The 15,685-nt window shown below is 40.9% G+C and overlaps 1 protein-coding gene across 1 annotated transcript; it reads left to right on the top strand.

Annotated features, from left to right (window-relative positions):
- Positions 1-326: 326 nt before the first annotated feature.
- Positions 327-13,325, top strand: INHBA (inhibin subunit beta A). Its single transcript, XM_040593339.1, has 2 exons — positions 327-1,153; positions 12,263-13,325. Exons 1-2 carry the CDS (start codon positions 766-768, stop codon positions 13,147-13,149), a joined length of 1,275 nt encoding a protein of 424 aa, XP_040449273.1. The 5' UTR covers positions 327-765; the 3' UTR covers positions 13,150-13,325.
- Positions 13,326-15,685: the final 2,360 nt, after the last annotated feature.

Below are 15,685 nucleotides of genomic sequence, written 5' to 3'. Positions count from 1 at the left end.
ATTCACAAGCTATTTAGCATCTCTTGCTATCCTAACAATAGCAGGCAGGACCAAGAGCAAGGTGCTTGTTAATATAAGGTTTCTCTCTTTTCATTCATTCATATTTCCTATGTTTAGTTAAGCCAGTGATACCGCTGAAGGAATAAAACAAACAAACAAAACAAAACAAAACAAAAAAAAAAAGGAAGAAAGAAAGGGGGGAAAAAAAGGGGGGTGGGGGTGGTGGGGGAGCTAGGAGGGTCAAATGGAGGGGAAAAAAAAAAGAAGAGTAAATTTACAGGCATGAAAAGAGATTTTAGAAAGGGGGGAGGGCAGAAACCACGAGTAGTGATATTTGAAGAGAGGTGTGTTAGGGGAGCAATGAGCATAAGGAAGCCAGCCTGCCTGTTCCTCCCCCTTCCTAATCATAGCCTTTACTCACAGACAAAACTCCCTCCCTCTCTCATTCACTCACTCACTTTAGGCCAATCCGTCCTCTCTCTCTCTCCCCCTCTCTCTGTGTCTCTCTCCTAGTCTGAGACAGAGTCAGAACTCTTCTCCCTGACAGCCACAAACATCTACAGCACTTATTGCATTCAGAGAGGGAACCTGCAAACAAAACTTCACAGAAAACTTTTGGTTCTTGTTCCAGAGAATTTGCTGAAGAGAAGGAAAAACAAACAAACAAACAAACAAAACAAACCAGCCCCAAAAAAAACTGTGCGTGAAGGGGGAGGAAAAGCAGGGCCTTTTAAAAAGGGAATCACAACAACTTTTGCTGCCAGGATGCTTTTGCTTTGGAAGAGAGGATTTTTGTTGGTGCTTTGCTGGATTATAGTGAGGAGTTCCCCAACCCCAGGATCCGAGGGGCACAGTTCAGTCACTGACTGTCCATCATGTGCCCTCGCCACGCTCTCAAAGGATGTGCCCAGCTCACAGCCTGAGATGGTGGAAGCAGTAAAGAAGCACATACTGAACATGTTGCACTTGAGGGACAGACCTAATATCACCCAGCCGGTGCCCAAGGCAGCACTTTTAAATGCCATCAAAAAACTCCACGTGGGAAAGGTGGGAGAGGATGGTTATGTGGAAATAGAGGATGATGTTGGAAGAAGAGCCGAAATGAATGAAGTTGTGGAGCAAACCTCAGAAATCATCACTTTTGCAGAATCAGGTGAGTGCTTGAAAAACAAACCTGTAAAATATCCTTTGTGCCAGAACTGCAATTAACTTCTTTTCTTCTCCTCAGCAATAATGTTTTCTGCAAGGTTGTAGGATGAGACTTGGGGGAAGGGAGAAGGAGAAATGGATGGGGGGGTGGGGGGTAGGACTCTGAAGGAATTTGATTTTTCTGACTTAGTCTTGGCTACAGATTACACTTGCTAAGCACAGTCAGCCACACAGGGAGGAAGCTCTCTAACCAATCTTGAGCAGAAAGTCAGGCTGCAGCGGGGTCCTCCAAACTGTGCCTGTGAAGCTAGAGTACTTACAGTAAAGTACTGGACTGCAGACCTGATGGTGAAAGAAAAAGGCTGAAGCCTTTTGGGGAGTTTATCAAGACAGAAAGTGAGCTGCAAACTAGAGAAACAACCCTTTCATGTAAAAAATTATAGTGGAAGCTAGAAAATCAGATGAAGCAGCTTTAGCTTCTAGAAGTGAGAGGGTTTTATGTGTTTGGCTTTGGGGTTTTTTTTTTGGTTGTTTTTTTGTTTGTTTTTTTTTTTTTTTTTTTTTTTTTTTTTTAATTTAACACAGCATCTTCGTCAATAAAGAGTTGCAGGGACTGTCAGATGACTTCAATAGAACCGGACAAGTTGCTGTAGCTGATCCAATTTGTAATGCAGACTTCTGCATACTGGAAAAAAGATTCTGTTCCTAAAACACTCCTGCCAAAAAATGTAACCTTGGTAGGGTGTGTTTTGAACTCTTTCACAGTTCTGTCTTCTCTAACTCTTATACAGTAAGAGCTCAGAATATAGATATTTACTAAGTAATAGCTTAATACTCACATCAGCTGCCTACAGGAAACAGCTCTAAAGTTTTATTTTACTGTCCTGTTTCTACATGAATAGGACCAGAACCCATTTTAATTCAATGTGTATGTATGTGCATATATATCGGTTAGTATATGAGAGTATGTTTATACATGCATCAATAGAAGTATCTTGCAATAACTCTATCATCTAACTAACAGCAACTTTTTATGATGCTGTCTAGCCAAAGTATTTTTCTTGTTGCCAAGATGGTTTTAAAAGAATGTCATTGTTTTGTTTGGTACAGCATATGGTAGGCAAAGTATGCAAAGGAACTCCAAGCATTTTTGTTTAAAAGTTTGCTGCAGCAGTATAAACAATTAAGACAACACTCAGAGTTTCCAGTCCTGAAAACCTGTTGACTCAGATGTTCTGTTTGCAGGGAAGCCATGCACAAGAAGTGTGCATGCTTTTAAGAGCAGACATTCCTGCTGGCTGTCTGATTTCCAACTGTACAAGGAGCCCTTGATTTTGGAGTCCTTGTTAATATACACATTATCAGTTCTTTCAGTATCAAAGTTCAGGCTTTTCGTTTTTTCCATCCCCTCCACTTCAGAAAGCATGCAGAAGGTGTCAATGCCAGCGGTCATTAGAAGCAGGGGCAGTTCAAAATTAGTTTAGAAACGAGTTTCTAAAAGCAAGGAAATCTCTAAGCTGTCTATGCGTCAGATTCCCCACCTGGTTTTCAGCAGCTCGCTCTAAGCACAGTGAAACACATATGGCATGAGCAGTGTTTTCTCTTCACTGTGTGAGTCCCAATCATTTGTAAACACATTATTGTCTCTCCTGAGCTCTGACACAAAGGAATTTGGAATTTGATATATGCCTACTCAGTACGACACCCTCCAACAGCGACTCCTGAAGCTATTGGCTCTCAGGGTCACGTGAGCAGCAAAATTCGTGCCATTACCCACACGCTGGCCAATAGTCCAGTCACCGATCCCCCTCCACAAACTACCCAGCATTAACACGTCACTTTGTTTGATTTGCATTGCATTGACCTACCACTGCTAGCCAAATTAGTTTAAGAAGACATATGCTATGGCGTTGCACAGCTGAAGGATGGGGGGCATCTGCTGTGTTCCCATGCCTTTTCTTCCCTGCTGCTGTTCTCCACCTTCACACTAAGCCCGTCCTGCAAGCCAAGGGAGGAGGGCTGCTCCAGCCTTTTCCTATACCCACTAGGGTTTGATTTTGGGAGAGGAAGGAGTAATTAGCAACCTAGATACTGAGCTCTAGGGTTTGGGCTTATAATGGAAATGATAACTCCACTCTGCGGAGTAACGTCAGACTGCTAAAACACATTTCTCATCTATAGCCATTCATATCTGGTGTCTTGCTAACGTCAGAAGATCTACTAGATGCCAATGCTGCAACAGCTTAAGGAAACTCTACCTGGGATCTCTTCCACTCATGCACCAGCAGTATTGCATGGCAGATATTAAGGCATTCTTATTTTTCCTTACTGAGGAAAGTGAGGCAGAAAGAAGGCCAGTGACATGTCATATAGGAAGTGTGTGTTATAAACATAGGAATAGAATCTAACCACATGGTCAGTCCCCACTTTTCACTCTGTGAGAACTGGGAAGAGTATGGATAAGTTCAGAGCAGCGAGCAGGAGAGTAAACATGCTCCTCTCACAGTCAGGTTAATGTTCTTCCTGCTTTTAACATGAAACTCGCTGTGTCGTGAAAGAGGGCAATGGGAAATCAATGAAAATGAATGGAAACATCTCACGTTGTATCAAATAAAGGTCTATGGAAAGAGAAATAAGACTTTAGGGTTTTTGTTTCTTTGGGCATGACTTGACACAAACCAGCCATTCCCCCGACCTTCCAGAAGCCACATTTACTACTTGCCTTCATAAAAAAGTAGTATTTCCATCTTTCATCAGCTGTATCGTCAGACATACAATGAAATGGTGTGAATGAACAAACAGTGCCCTGTGCACATGGCTCTGGTTTGAGACTGCTATTTTCTAAAATAGACCAAAAATCAAATGAGCACAGGCTTTGGACAATTAGAGGGGAAACTAAATGCAGTGAACTTGTCTGAAGCACAGGTGTAGTTATGTCCAGGAAATCAGCAAAATACTTGGCAGGTACTTTTCACAGCTAACAAATCCAGGCAGATCTTTGCAGAACTAATGACCGTGAGTATTGGGCAAAAGTTTACAAATGCACCCTACTGTCCTTTGGCACTCTTACAAGTAAAACATGAAAATGATTTTCTACTTTCATATCAAAATAAGATTACTAACCTCGATTAGTTCTTCTGTGAGGGTAGCTGTGCCAGAGTTGTGGGTTGCTTCAAGGTCTTAAAAATAGTCTTTTGAGGAGAGGGGTCATATAATTTTGTGACAAGCAAACCCAACAAGTTCTATAACTGAAATAGCTAATGCCCATAAAATATGCTTGGCTACTAACTCTTTCATTATTTTAAGTAGATAGCTTATTAGGCAGAGCTGGGATTTTGCCAAGTTAATTTGATCCTGGCAACTAAACTACCAATGAAATGGGTTGATAACATCAGCCCCCGAGAAGGTGATAGGAATTACTGGGTGGAAATACTGAAATCCAAAGGCTTATCGTTATGAAAACTATAAGGAAAAATTGAGAAGTCTGACAGCTGTTTCGACTGCTTCTACCTTCTTGTATCACTTCATACTGACTTCAGGGTGAACCGACTTGATCATGTGAGACCTACTTTCATGTGCAGATACATGCGTGTACACACTCATGCCTTTTCTTAGGATGACACCTACTCCTATACAGCCAGGCTGGTAGTTCAGGAGGAAAAAATGGATGGGTTGCTTGTGTCTCTTTAAATCATTTAGTCAATTTTCTTTTGAAAGCGAATGTATTTAATGGCACAGGTATCCGTGCTGAATAAAGAACGGCCACGAGAGGGCACACTCCAAAGGCTTTTTGCTCCACGCAAGGCAACCTTCCTGCAAGCTCTTATGCTACCTAATTAGATCCTGAATCCCAGAGATCTTTATGCTTATCTGTAGCTTCTCTGAGTGGAGCTCATTTCTTACTTTTAGCTTATTTAAAAGGCAGAGATTCACTGGAGTGGAAGACTGCAAGTAAAATAATGCAGGAAGGAAACAGGCAAAGGGAAAAAGATGGACTAGACACTAGAAGTTCTGGGAATCTAGAGAGATCAGAAATTATCATTATTATTTTTTACAAGATACTGAGAAATGTGACCATGAATCATCATCTGAGCTGATTTTCTCACATTTTTTTAATGCAATCTCCTTGGGTTTTAGAAAACAAGCCTATTTCCCCTGATTTTTTGGAGGTTTTGGGGTTTTTTTGTTTGATTGTTTTTTGGGGTTTTTTGTTTGTTTGTTGTTGTGCTTTGGCATACTGTATCAAAGATTTCAAGTTTACCAAATGAAAGGAAGTTACTTCCAGAAGAAGAAAGCCATTCTGTATTTATCTGTTTCATTGTAACAAAATGTGAGAGTTCAGGGAGGTTGGTTAGTTTGAGAACAACTTAAGAAAGCACAGACAAATCTGAGAACATGGGAACCAGTTTAGAAAAAGATACCTGAGAGAGAGACAGAAAGTACTGTGTGTGCCAATCTTTGTGTGCAGTCATGCACACAGTTTTGCATGCAAATGTAGTTGCGAATAGCTGAATATGCATTTTCCTGTATATAGTGCACATATGTCCATATGTACAGGTATGCCAAGGCAGACATGCTTATACACCCATGTAGCTATACCTACATCACTGCAATATGAATAGATTCCTGCACATAAGTACATGCATCCATGTGCTCTGCTGTGTGCATGATGTCTCTATATTGCATATGTGTAAATGATGCATGGTGAGGAGTTCTTATAGCTAGATATGTCTATATGGGTATGAAAAGGCAATGTCATTTAGTGCAACGGAGCTTTGCAAGATTGATTTAAGATTGACCATTACTCTACTGGAAGCAACTGAAATTTCTGTTATTCATTTCAATGGGCTTGGGATTTCAACCTTAGCGCACAGAAAATAATTATTTTCATGAAAACAGACTGGCAGCTTCTGATCCACTTAATGTTATGATTTAAAACAAATTATTAAAAGTATGTAAAAAACCCCAAAACTCTCCCTTTTGTTAGAGAGAGTATGGTAATGTTTTTACCTTGAAATATATTATTGGTGCAAGTGACCCTAAACTTTGCTTGAGCTATTTTAGAGGTAAATGCAAAAATCAAGTAACAAAAAACTTCAACCAAACAAACACCTTTTTTGTCTCTAAATATTTAAAGCCATGTGGGGGAAGGGCTTTCAATTTGGAACAAACTAGGCTGTGGATGTAAAGTACTTCCCTCCTAACAAAATAGCAGAAGAGAGTCAAGGTTCACCAGAACTGAATTATTTCACATTCTGAATGACCTTGTCAATGCTCCTTTGGGTTAACTTTTCAAGAGAAGGTATTTAAATAAGGTTGATGCTGCTTTTCCCCCTCATGAACACTTGGGGAATAGTTCTTTTTCCTGGTTTTCTTTTTTGGTTTATTTTTTCTTACAAAAAAAATATCTCCTTTTGCTGGCAGCAAAGGGTATGTGAACATAAAGATAAGGTGTTTGTTATTTGTGTCATAATTGCTTATCCCTTTGTAAGAGGCAAATGTCAGGCAGTCAGGGAGCAGGAACAAAAGTATGTAACCTGGATGACCAGTCACATATGAGGGGTGATGAATAGTTAGAATAAATCGTTTGCCAGTAATCCATAGGCTGAAACGCATTCACAGAAACAGCCACTGTCTAATCGTGGTAATAACACATTTGTAATAATCACTCTGCCTAGGGGATAATTGCCAGACGATAACAGTGCTAAATTCACTGAATAAATTCTACACTGTGAACAATTCATCTAACTCTAGTGGTCACTCATTAGTAAACATTTTGAGCAATTATCTCTCAATAACCATGCTCTTCTCTTCACTCTCTTTAGAGGAACCTTTCTAGTAACCTATTTTTTTCTGTCTCCTGGGGAACGGAAATGAGAAGTGAAGAAAAGGATGCTTTTGAATGTAATTACAGATTGGCACGCGGTACAAATTCCCCCAAATCTAAACATAGGCAGTAGTAAAGTTAGCAACTAAAAAAGGGAAAAAAAAGGTTGCTTTGTATGGAAAAACAGTTCACTTACAGTATAATGCAAAAACAGTTCAAAATTAAGCACCAGCGAAGCATGGAAATTTAAAGTAACAGCACCTTCTTACACAGTGAGCATTTTTCAAAGGAAAATTTAAATACTGTGTATTAAGAGGAATTAAGAATAATTCATATTGTAATGTCAGGAAGGGTAGTCACTTTCATTACAAAAAAAATAATCATTTAACAGCATATAGTAAAAAAAAAAAAAAAAAAAATAATGTTAAGTATAGTAGCATTTTACTCAAAAAAAGATCCTCGTAAATCATATAGTTTAGACCCTACCTAGTATATGTATATAGCTTGAAGTAACAGGGCTCGGTCTTGAATCCCACTGCAAATTGCAAATAAATCAATTTCAATTGCATAAAGCCAGCGACACCGACGGAAGGACCCTTAGCCTCAGAAGCAGAGCGCTGGAGCCGCAGGCTCCTGCTGTGAGCCCAGTGTGAGCTGCCCCACACAGGGCTGCCCCACCAGCCTCCCTGTGCCTGGGCCCACGGGGATTTGCCAGTCCCTCACACTCTCCTGTGACTCGACCATGCCCGTCACCCAGTGCCGCTCGGGAGTGGATCCTGAGGGCACAGTCCCATGTGTGAGCCCTGAACAGCCCTTCCAGAGGTGGGGAGGAGGGTACCTGTGCAGGCACACCTCTGCTCCCGTGTTCAGGGCTCTGGCCTAAAAAGGTGCGCGAGCACCACTGAAGAGAAAAACAGATACGAGCAAACTCTCATGCTATATATACTGATGCTACACTTTCTTTCCATTCAGTAACTCCTTCCATTAAAGCTTTTACCATATATGCACTACTTCTTAGGGCTTGTATTTTTAACCATTTCTCACAGCATTTGTCGGTGTCACTTGTGCTGCTAGACTGCTCCCTAGGCGTAAGAGCCCTCTTCCTGGAAGGGACTTTGCTCAGCAGTAAAGTAGAGAGGTAGCCTCTCCAAGGCTTTGGGAAGGGGAGATGAGGAAAAGCAATCAAAGGGGGCCCAAAGTAATCCCTCATCTCCTTTTTCAGCTGCTTTCCGCTATGATAACTATCCAGGCTGTTGACATCACTGTTTATACGAGCATGGAAGTGATGAAGGCATTACCACTGTTGGGCTGTGGGTCTTTCCACAGGAATCAGGCAGGAGGAGCAGGATGATTAGAAATGGAAAAAGACCCTTGCAAATCAGCTGTGGTAGATGAAAAGGCAGGACAAGAGGATAAACAAAGTGTAATTATGGAAGTGATACCATCCCCAACTTTCAGGAAGGTCTCCTTTTCACTTTCAGTTAGATTAACAGTATATATTGCCAAAGCTTTGAACCTGGTCATTAACTCAGACCAAAAAGGAAAGACTGTTAAATCCCTAAGCAATATTTGTAGAAAATGAAATACAGCATTTTTTTTTGTCTCAGAGCATTTAAAGAATTTATTTTATTGTAGCACCGAACCTATTGGAAATGAAGATCCTGTTATAAAATGCATGTGTAATCATTACAAGCCGGATCCAGAGATCTCAATTCAGTTTTATCACAGGCCAGACTCTGATTTCAAAATGAGCTTCTCTGAGCATAGTGACCTCGTAAAGACTGCAGGATTCATACAATTTGTGCTGTGTGATCGCAACAAACTAGTTGTGAATGTGGAGAGAATTCAGAAAAGCTTCGTTTTTTCCTAATGTGAAAGCATGCTTTTTATCCCTAACTTTTCACCATTCCCAGTCTCCTTCTAAAAAGATCTGTGAAAGGGAAAGGGTTTTTTTTATTGCTATAAAACCTTTTATTAGCTATGCAGGTTTGAGGACTCAGGATTTTGTTTCTTCCAGAAATATTAGGCTCATATAAGCTTCCTGCATCTTTTTTCTTTAAAATCTGAATCAAGCATTCGTATGTGAAAACGTAACTAACCACATCCAGAGAGGCTGTTATTGTAGCTAACAACCTACAGGGAGGCTGTTATCCCTGTATAAGGACACGTCTTATACTACCTTGTTCAAGCTCACTTCTTCCCTCAAGTGAAGAAAAAGAAAGTACTTGGGTACTTTCACCGTACTATTCTAGTATTTTTCGTAATGAGGAAGAATTCAACTTTCACACATACAGAAGTGTATGAAAAACTAATTAAAAGAATTATTGAGGTCCTGTTTCTTTCATGTTATATCTGCCAAAAAGACTGGTTGTATTGCTACGCTTCTGACCAGTGCATAAGGTAATATGAATATTTATTGTTGGAGATAAGTCGCTTCATAACTATTTTCACCTCCCACTAGCATGGAAATAACAGAATGTGAAATATCATGCATTAGCACTTAACAGTATTAGGTCATTCTGTAACACACGACTGCCTGACTTTTCTGATCGGACGGGCCATACAGCTTCTTCTCCTGTTGAGCCAGGTCTGAACACCCCAGCTCCTGTCTTCAGAGCATATGACTGGCCCAGTTTTCCATGTTTATGTCCAGCACAGCTGATCTGCTTATGCATGGGAACCCCCCTAGTGCCAGAACTGCTGTCTGTGCCCAGCTTGGTACCTCAGGAACACAGAATAAGTTTTGCACTTCCCAGCAGTATCTGCCTATTCCCTGCACCAGTCTGTGAGCTCTGGGGAAAGAAACCAGCTGGGAAGAGGCTGCTGGTGCCAGAACACTTTCTGCAGCTTGGTCTAGACCACCATTTTCCCCTCAAGGCTTCCTTCACTAGGGACAGCAAGCAGAAAGGGTTGAATGGAGAGTCTTGGAGGCAACAACCCAACCCACTTCTGGCAAGTCACCTGCCTTCAGGTTCCCCTGAAGCTCAGGTCTCCCTCAGAAAGGGTTTATTGTGACTGTGCCAAGGAAGGGGATAAGATAACGTTAGAAGCTTGCTTTAGAAGAGCCAGGGGAAATGAAGCCACAGGCTGGCTGGCTGGTCCTTGCAGGCCTTAGAAGTCTCCATTCTCATAAAACACATTCTTTATAGCATCCCTACATACAAAGCAACCAGACTCTTTGACCACACTTCCTGGGAATGAGGAATGTCATTGCACATCTACATCCTCATGGTCTGAAACCTGGGCAGGAGTGGGATTAGTGCCTATTTCCTGCCCTTTGCTCCAACAGAGCTGGGAAGTTTGCTGTAGTTTCATTTCCAGAATGGAAAAAAAATGGTGTTAGCTGGTAAGAGCTGACTAATGAACTTTCCACCAGTATTGAATGAATGTTATTTTAAAAATAATAAAACCTGAGTAACTCCACCATGCCTTGCAGTACTGGTTGGCTTGCTCTGACTTTTCTATAAGGCACTGTCCCATGGTTCATGTAGCTCCCTGAGAAATCAATGTAACTCACTTTGGAGACTGGCATCAGCAAAGCCTGTAGAAGCAGTTAACACAAACCATGTGTTTCCCTATCTCAGCGACAGTTAAAAGTCTACAGTTTCACACTCTCACTTACAGGGAAAACAAAACCAAAATGCTGTGCCCTTTGGCCACTGCAATTCAGAAACGTCTGTCTCTTTGACCTGGGAATGCCACCAGGGAAAGCTGAGTGTATCAGTGCCAGGACTTCACAGAGAGGGAAAGCAACAGGTAGCTCAAAGGGCAGCACAGCCTGCCTACAGACTTTAGAAACCAGGAACTCTTGAATTTGGAAGTGAATATGGGATAGATGTCTCTTGTGATTTTGCCCCACTTCTGCCTCACCTGAGAACGGGGGAGCAAGGAGATGGACAGGGAGCCCCTACTAGCGAGTTCAGTGATCATGGGAAGCAAGGAGGAGAGCCTTGCTGCTCTGAGAGCAATTTTTCCTGTATGTGTCCAACCACTTCACTTTTGGTCACCACTTGCCCTTTCTAGAGTGCAAAGTTCTAGTTCTGTGACAAGTAGAACCACTGCATAGAGAATTGGGTCAACAATTGTGGGCAGCTCAAGAATAATATCAATGACAAATTGGTAATTGTGAATACCATTTCTTTCTCACTAAGGCCAGATATCTGTGCATTTCAAATCTGTGACCCCAGTCCATCCTGGCCTCCATACTGAGAAAGAACAAAAGATGCCAACACAGCTTTTCCTTTTGTCAAGAAAATAGAAAAGTACCTCTCAAAAAAATAATGCCACCCACCCACCTACCTCACCCCACCCCCCAGCTAATTCATTCTCTCTTAACTTTTTCATGCTCTAGTGATCAAATCATTAACGAGCCCTCATTATTCATTCCAACTTCTGCCAGGGATATGAGCTCTGTATCAGAGAAACACCTCCTCACCATCATAATCATCATCATGACATCTCAGCAAGTTGATACAATTATGCCAGAGAACCATCCCCATAATTATACAGTTCTTTAGCTCATTTCTCAGTGTACTCACCATTACTATAATCACAGTGAGTACAGTGTGTTAAATTAAGAACAGGATCTACAGCTAACATCTCACAGGATGAAGAGTTTGCCTGCTGCAATTCTGAAATTCTTTACAAAGTAACTCTGCAAACCTCCAAAGCCAATGCTCATGTTTTAGTATTTCTTTGTTTTTGAAACAATTGAAATTTACAACTCTCTTTAAGATGCATATGAAGAATGGCATTTTACAGAGGGAGAAAGGGCAGACCTTATTCCCACATAATGTCCAAAGTACTGCCAAAGAATTGGCAGGGCTGGAACTCAGTCCCTAACTTTAGCTATTAGGCACAGATTTGTATGTATATGGTACATACAGTCACGGACTGCTGTCGAAAAAGCCTTTTTGCCTTTCAGCTAGCAATGATCACAAAGATAGCCTGGGCAAATGAACTCTTAACAGCTACTGATGCTTATTTGCCATGAGATGCTTTACATAAATGACTGTATCATTACTATAGAACAAAATGTTAAAATGTGATACTGGAAAATAACAGGCAAATAAATACCTTTCTAAGGAGATAATTTTCACAACAGACAAGCTGAGGAGGGGATCAGGTGAATGAAGGTTAGAAGACAAGAATCATAAAAAATCAAAAAGTCAAGTAGGAAACCTAGGGAACTTCATGCCTGTGGAGACAGTAACAGAATTCTCTTTACCAGAATGCAAGCAGACATACTAACAAGTTCTTCCTGTCTATTTCCATTTACCAAATCAGGCACAGCCAAGAAAATGTTGCACTTTGAGATTTCCAAGGAAGGCAGTGAATTATCGGTGGTGGAACATGCTGAAGTGTGGCTTTTCCTGAAGGTCTCCAAGGCCAACCGGAGCAGGACAAAAGTCACCATCCGCCTGTTTCAACAGCAGCGGCAGCCAAAAGGCAACTCTGAAGGAGCAGAAGATATGGAGGATGGGGGCCTGAAAGGTGAAAGGAGTGAGACTTTGATTTCAGAAAAGGCAGTGGACACCCGTAAGAGCACTTGGCACATCTTTCCTGTCTCCAGCAGTGTCCAGAGACTTCTGGACCAAGGGAAGAGCTCTTTGGATGTGCGGATTGCCTGTGACCTGTGCCAAGAGACGGGTGCCAGCCTGGTGCTACTGGGAAAGAAGAAGAAAAAGGAAGATGATGGGGAAGGGAAGGAAAAGGATGCTGGAGAATTCACAGGAGAAGAGGAGAAAGAGCAATCACATCGGCCCTTCCTGATGATGCTTGCCCGACACTCAGAGGACCGTCAGCACAGGCGGCGGAGACGAGGCCTGGAGTGTGATGGCAAAGTCAACATTTGCTGCAAGAAGCAGTTCTTTGTCAGCTTCAAGGACATAGGATGGAGTGACTGGATCATTGCACCTACAGGTTATCATGCCAACTACTGCGAAGGAGAGTGCCCCAGCCATATAGCAGGCACATCTGGTTCATCGTTATCTTTCCACTCCACTGTCATCAATCATTACCGCATGCGGGGCCATAGCCCCTTTGCCAACCTCAAGTCATGTTGCGTGCCCACCAAGCTGCGGCCCATGTCCATGCTCTACTATGACGATGGCCAGAACATCATTAAGAAAGACATACAGAATATGATTGTGGAGGAGTGTGGCTGTTCATAGACGCATGTGTGCGCAAGACCCTTCTCATTAAGTTGAGAAGAAAATTTATCAAAAGCCCAAGAGGAAAGACCAGACACGGTATAACCTTTTTTGATGAAACAAACATCAGAAATAAAAGCTAAAATAGAAGATAGAGAAAAAAGAGAGGGGAAGAAGAAGGGAAAAAAAAAAAAAGACGACTTATGGAGGAACAGAAAAGACTTCGGCTATAAAAAGGAAGAAAGTTTCATGAACCTGGGCTTGAATGAGATACGTCTGAATGGCGGTATGGGTTGGGGATTTCCCCTTCCTTTCAGTATGCTCCTTATGTTATTACATAGTATACTAAACATTAGTTATTACTAGGGGAGTTACGTTCCATCCCTTAGTTACCTATCAGTTCAAGCCATGGTAGCAGCTCATCTAACCTGCAGCAATTTGGACTACGTCCAAAATATCATTGAAATTCCTTGAAAAGCCATGTGTATGAACATTACATTCACTGGCACTTCCCCCCAAATTTCTGAGGGACTGAGTAGGTGTGTAGTGTTTGTGTGTATATATATATGGCTATGTATTTATATACATATCTCTATACATATAGACACTATACACATACATATACTTAACATTGGTAAAGGGACAATATTGTGCAGGTGTATACACCTTCATCTTCTGCACTACATTTACAAAAAAAAAAAAAAAAGAAAAAGAAAAAGAAAAAAGGAAAATGAAGAAAAAAGAATAAAAAAAAGAATGAATGAAAGAATAAAAGTTACATTTTGTAAAGGTGCTTACAATGTTAGAACTATGCAACCTAGTTGGTTTGAACCTGTTTACCTGCGAGAGAAAGAAAAAAAAAAACAAACAAAAAAAACAAACCAGAAAGACTTTTTTTAAAATGGAAATAACTTGTTTTAAAAAAATTCTTCAGTGAGAGATACTTGAAAGGAACATGTTTGTCCAGTTACTGGAGCCAAACATTTCTATATTTTGTAAAAAAAAATTTTTAATCGTTTACTATTTGCACTACAATGGTGTCTGACCTGTCTAATCCTTATTTAACAAATATTTGCAAGGGAGGGTGGTTGGGTGTGGGAGGGGTTGAGAGCTGCACTTATTGTGAGCTATACAAGAACTGCTACAGCACACAAAATAGCTATTTTTATTATTATAATAATTATTATTATTTTGTACCTTAAAATGAATAGACACATACACCAAAGACATTTGTGCGAGCTTCTAAACAGTCCGTTTGTGGTTGGTACCATTCAACTGTAATAAGTTAGGGTTTGAATTAAGGGTCAGTGAGTTGATTACATTCAGCTGTTAACCAGTTAAATTCAAATAATGCCCTCGACAGAAAATTGCCATTTGAAGTAAGCCCAGAAAAGCCCTGGGATTTGGATCCAAGGTCTAGGATCTGAGGTCCACCTAAGCATAATTGTACTTTTTTGCATGTACAACACTAAGACTTGTCCCTGGTGCACAGGAACTGTGCATTGTTGGGAAACATCATGCAAAGGATATACATATATATATGTATATATTTCTGTATGTATATATGTATGTATACACAAAGTATAAGCACTTCTGGCTTCACTTTAATGTTCTTAAATCAATGAATGTTTGTGTGCAAAGCACAATATGTTAAAAGATTGTTTGTTTGTTACTACCAAGCGGGAGGTTACATGTTCAAAATAGTTTTTCTGTGAGAGAAACCTAAAGTGCTGGTGTACACTTAGAAAGTCTTGACGTAAAATTGCAAGCAGCTTTGGGCCCTGCCCACCATCACCCCTGCAAATATCCAGAAAATGGCAGTTGTGATAGGATTTCTGTTTGAAATGCAAGTCTTCAGCGAAAGACTGGCTGTCTCAACCACCACCCTCTAGCATGGCACCTCTTGATGGGTTTGCGCTTTACCTGTAAGACCTAATTTTCAGTGTCAACACCTAACCTGAAGGGTCCAACCCGTAGGGCATAGGTAGATAGTTTTTTAAAAAAAATTCTATTGCTGTCATATTTAAAAGAATGTTTCAGTTAGAACATTTGTCTTTGAGTAGAGGGAGATGATAAGAGGCAATGGGAGAAACCTTTAGGCCCTGTTTACACTGAGTTTGATAACCCTGAGCCTGAAGCTTCAGACTCTCAAAGGTTTGCAGGACCAGGCCCCTGTTAGCTGCCTTCTGATGGGACAAGCTTCAAAACACCTCTCACAGAAAGAAACGCTAACGCGGCTCCCCACCTTGTTGAGAGCACCGTCTATATATATATATAAATATATGTTAAAAAAATAAATAAAAAAAGAAAGATAGCACAATTTAACCCTGTCACATTCGCTAGGGATAGCGTGTTAGCACCTTCTTGGCAAGAACCATGTTTAAACAGTGTAATCAGGGCCTTAAATTTTTGTCAGCCAAAACTGTTTGTGTGTGCATGTGTGCGTGGCTGTTCTCTGTGTGTGCATATGTATGTATGTGCGCATGGGCACATGTCCGTATTTGTACGTATCAATAGATTAAAAAAAAAAAAAAGAAAAAAAAGAAAAAAAGAAAGA

The sequence above is a fragment of the Falco naumanni genome, chromosome 4, assembly GCF_017639655.2.
Source record: "Falco naumanni isolate bFalNau1 chromosome 4, bFalNau1.pat, whole genome shotgun sequence".
NCBI lineage: Eukaryota > Metazoa > Chordata > Aves > Falconiformes > Falconidae > Falco > Falco naumanni.
The sequence above is the reverse complement of the archived record's forward strand: the minus strand, read 5'-3'. Positions and strand labels throughout refer to the sequence as shown.

Excerpts from the sequence above, each read along its gene's own strand:
- INHBA (XM_040593339.1), top strand. The coding sequence starts at position 766 with ATGCTTTTGCTTTGGAAGAGAGGATTTTTGTTGGTGCTTTGCTGGATT. Across the intron at positions 1,154-12,262 it reads CATCACTTTTGCAGAATCAG|GCACAGCCAAGAAAATGTTG; the intron begins GTGAGTGCTTGA and ends TTACCAAATCAG.